The sequence below is a fragment of the Zeus faber genome (assembly GCF_960531495.2).
Source record: "Zeus faber genome assembly, chromosome: 20".
Lineage (NCBI taxonomy): Eukaryota > Metazoa > Chordata > Actinopteri > Zeiformes > Zeidae > Zeus > Zeus faber.
Genome location: NC_137207.1, coordinates 1,875,936 through 1,879,838, shown reverse-complemented (window position 1 = coordinate 1,879,838; position 3,903 = coordinate 1,875,936). Strand labels below are relative to the sequence as shown.

The 3,903-nt window shown below is 44.6% G+C and overlaps 1 protein-coding gene across 1 annotated transcript; it reads right to left on the bottom strand.

Moving 5' to 3' along the window:
- Positions 1–1,457: 1,457 nt before the first annotated feature.
- On the bottom strand, positions 1,458–2,485 carry LOC307245450 (dexamethasone-induced Ras-related protein 1-like; the record flags this gene model as incomplete). Its single annotated transcript, XM_080021028.1, has 2 exons — positions 1,458–1,987; positions 2,215–2,485. 2 exons carry the CDS (start codon positions 2,483–2,485, stop codon positions 1,458–1,460), a joined length of 801 nt encoding a protein of 266 aa, XP_079877154.1.
- Between the last annotated feature and the right edge of the window lie 1,418 nt (positions 2,486–3,903).

The window sequence follows — 3,903 nt, the reverse complement described above, 5'->3', positions numbered from 1 at the left end:
TCTGCCCGTACGCAGCTCCAACACGCCTGGTGGAGTTCAGGCTTAAAGGACTGATTGTGGCCACAACAGGCAGCAAGTCACTCTGGTAAAACCATATTAGGCTTTCGTATTTATGGGAATGGGCACATATTTACTAGTAAAACAGGCATTTTGGCTATTTTAATGAGGAACATTGGGTAATCATTATGTATACACTGAATAAGGGTCTATGCAATCTGGCTTCCAGGAACAGTTTGATCCGAGATGTTTACCATCCTAGCAGACATAAATGTTGCTTATGGTGTAAGCAAGCTTTCGAGATACTGCCCTGCATGTTAGTCAGAAGAATGTTTTTTGAGGGAACATACTGTATACAGTTAATTGTTCTACACTACCGTGATTGTTGCTACTACTACCAGAGCTGAATGCGTTCAGACCTGGAGGTTTGCCACTGGGGTAAACTCAATGGTATTAGCATGGTATCAACAAATGGTATTGGTATTGGCAATGCCATGCTTGTGTTTTGTATCTCGAATTGAACTTGCATTGCAAAATAAACCTCTGGATTCAACCAAGTCTGGTATTATCTTGAAAGTGACGATAAGTTAGGTGTTATAACTATGTATTGATTGTTCCGGTTGTTGCTAGAAACAGACCTCTGTTTTAATGGACCTGGAAGGAGCCATAGGCACTTACTTTTAAACAGAATGTGTTCTGACCACCACAGATCTATGATGTGCATTGTATTTTGTTGCGCCAAACAGTAGTCTGTTATGGTTTAAAAATCATCAGAATGCAGTATCAGCCTGAAGCTGTTTCCCACATAAAATGTTTTACTGTGTGCATGGCTTTTAAGTCACAATATACAGAACGTGATTGTTATGATATGACGATATGATGTTTAAGTTGCACTCCTTTGGTCTAAGGCAGTGGATGTAGCATTTTTGTTTGATTATGATATATACACTTATTTTTCTTTCTTCTTTATTTCATTATTTTTGGAAAAAAATAGATCAACATTGACAATAAATATACATTTCAAAATAACTAAATATTGTTCAGAATGCAACGAAACCAATGAGCAAGTTAGAAAATGTATAACCAAATGTAAACAACTTTTGTCCAAACATTGCACTCCTTGACAAGAGTCTTTTGTTGTTTTCTTCCTCCTCCTCCCGAATCTTTAAAAGGCATCACATCAACACAGCACACTTTACGCATTTCACGCATCACCGGGAAAATCTCGAAAGATTTTTGAACCTACGCCACATTTAAAGGCAAAAATTGTCTTGGGAGGTGGGGGCGGTATTCAGTGTCGCCGACGAGAGGCTCCCCCTGGCAGGTTCGCAGCCAGAACGCCAGCCCGAGGCGCGTTGTAAATCGCGGATCTATATGAATCATCTCCAGCGCATATTAGCGTTCCTTCTCTTTTCTAAATCTGTTTCTTCTTCTGAGGAGGAGGAGGAGGAGGGGCGCATTTAACTTACAACACACCTCTCTTTGTCCTTTCCCTGACAGCCCCCTATCGCCTTCTCTTTGATGTACATCAGATCGCTGTGGACGCTGGGGCGCCGTGCGAACGGCGCCACTACGCCGTACGGGTCGCCGCCGTCGTTCACCTTCTTGTTCTTCAGAGACTTTCCGTGCAGCATGTCGCAGTACTGCACGGACACCTTCCGGTGGAGGTCGGGGCTCATTTCGTGGGGCAGCTTGGCCAGGGTGAACAAAGTCCGGAACATCGTGTCCACATTGTCGTTACGCTTGGCTGAGATCTCGAAGTACGCGCACTGCTCGTCCCCCGTCACCAGCTGCTCGATCTCGTCGCGCTGCACCTCGCGGTAGAACTCGCGGTCGCCCTTGTTCCCGCATATCACCAGCGGCACGTCGGCGCTCTCCTTAGTCTTATTCTTCAGGCATGACTTGGTCTCGAAGATCTGCTTTTTGAGCCGCTGCACCTCGCGGAACGACTCTCGGTTGTCCAGGCTGAAGACGAGGATGAACACGTCACCTGGAGAAATAGGAAGAAAAAAATACATGATCTTTTGTTTCGTTTTTATTGATTTGTATTTTTTGCCGCTTAATAAAGTATCGCTTACGCGACCGTTACGCGCGTAATTGCGCACAAATCAGTTTTCTATCAGATAATAAAATCCAGAGACCTTGCACATTTTAAACTGTACCAATTCAGATGTTATTAAACCATTACATCTGGTAAATGTAAAAACGTCAAATTACCTGTCAGTATGGATAGTCTCCTCATCGCGGGGAACGGGTGGTTCCCAGATGTATCCAGTATATCCAGCTGGTGCACCTCTCCCTTGATGCTGTATAGTTTCCGGTGAAAGTCCTCGATAGTCGGGGTGTACTGCTCCTCGAATCTCCCGTTCAAGAATCGGGACACGATCGCCGTCTTCCCAACTTTCGTCGACCCCAAAATCACCATCCTGTAGCAGTTCTTGGCTGGAATGTCAAACTCGTTCTCCGCAAGGGACTTTTTTTTAATCATGGTTAACCAAAAATAAACAATAACTGCGTAAAACGTCGTTCAATGGGCTCTGGGGGAGTGACAAGACGTCTGCGCGTATTTCTGTCCGTGTGAACGCGAGAAGCGCGTATTTAAGCAGTGGAGCAGACCCCTCCTCCCCCTACTCCTCGGCGCGTCACGGGTCGCTGGAAGTTTTGTGAGCCATTGAGAGTAAAGGGAGGATGAGGGGCTCCCGGTGTTGTATCAGTCTGGTTCAGTGAGCGGGAGTCAGAGAGCCAGACCGTATGGCGATTTCCCGTCCGAAATCAATTGTACAATTTGTGGCATGGTGCCAAGTGGAGCCCATTAATTAAGGAACATCTGGTCGGATGTTTCCCGTGTTCTCCACTGACCAGTATTTAGACTTGTTTAGGAGTTAAAGGTGCAGTGTGTAGAATTTACGGAACAGACTAGGCAGAAATGGAATACAATATTCACAAGTATGTTTCAATTAGTGTATAATCCCATGAAAATAAGAATCATTGTGTTTGAGTTACCTTAGAATGAGCCGTTTTTAATCTACATAGAGAGTGGGTACGCTTCACAGGGGCCGTCATGTTACACCGCCATGCTTCGTCTACAGTAGCTCAGAATGGACTAAGCAAACATTGGCTCTAGAGAGGGCCTTTCGCATTTTTCACAAGTTTCGTGGCCACCGTCTCTTTCATGTAGGTTGCCATTTTGTACCACCAAGGGGAGGGGTACTCAGTTAGCTTTAATTGTATCACGCTAAACTTTTTTATATACAGGTACTCCTCAATTAACGACCGAGTTCCATTTCTAGGACCAGGTCGTTAAGTGAATTGGTCAATAAGCGAGGATCTGAGTTATTTCACAGTAAGGGCATGTGGCGATTGCGAACGCTAGTGTAGTGAAAACTGATAGACTGCGGGAAGAGACTGAGACTGAGAATGATGATGCGCGGTATTGTATGCGCGCAAAGTACAGACTGGTCAGATATCTGGTCGTAAGTCCGAACGGTCGTTAAACAGGTCGGTCGTAAAGTGAGGAGTACCTCTATTCAATAAACCCCCGCAGAGCCGCTCCATAATTGATCCACGCAAAGCGCTGCTGGGGATGCAATGCCCAATATACCTTTATTGTTGTGAGTTAAAAGAAACTCAAATCCCATATAAAATACTTGTAAAATAAATAAAATCCCATATTAAATAGCTTTAGCTTTTACTTTAAAGGAAACAGCCGTTCTATGTAATAATGTGCATGTGTTCCTAACACCCGCAAAAAACTTGTGGTGGTGGGGTCATCCTATGGCAACTAGAATAAACATAATAATAAACCAACATTTTGTCATGATCTCCGCCTTCTTCTACTTTCCCCTCCCTCTCCTTACCTGTCCCATTAGCCCAACTCTATTCACCTGCGCGCACAGCTGTTCCAGA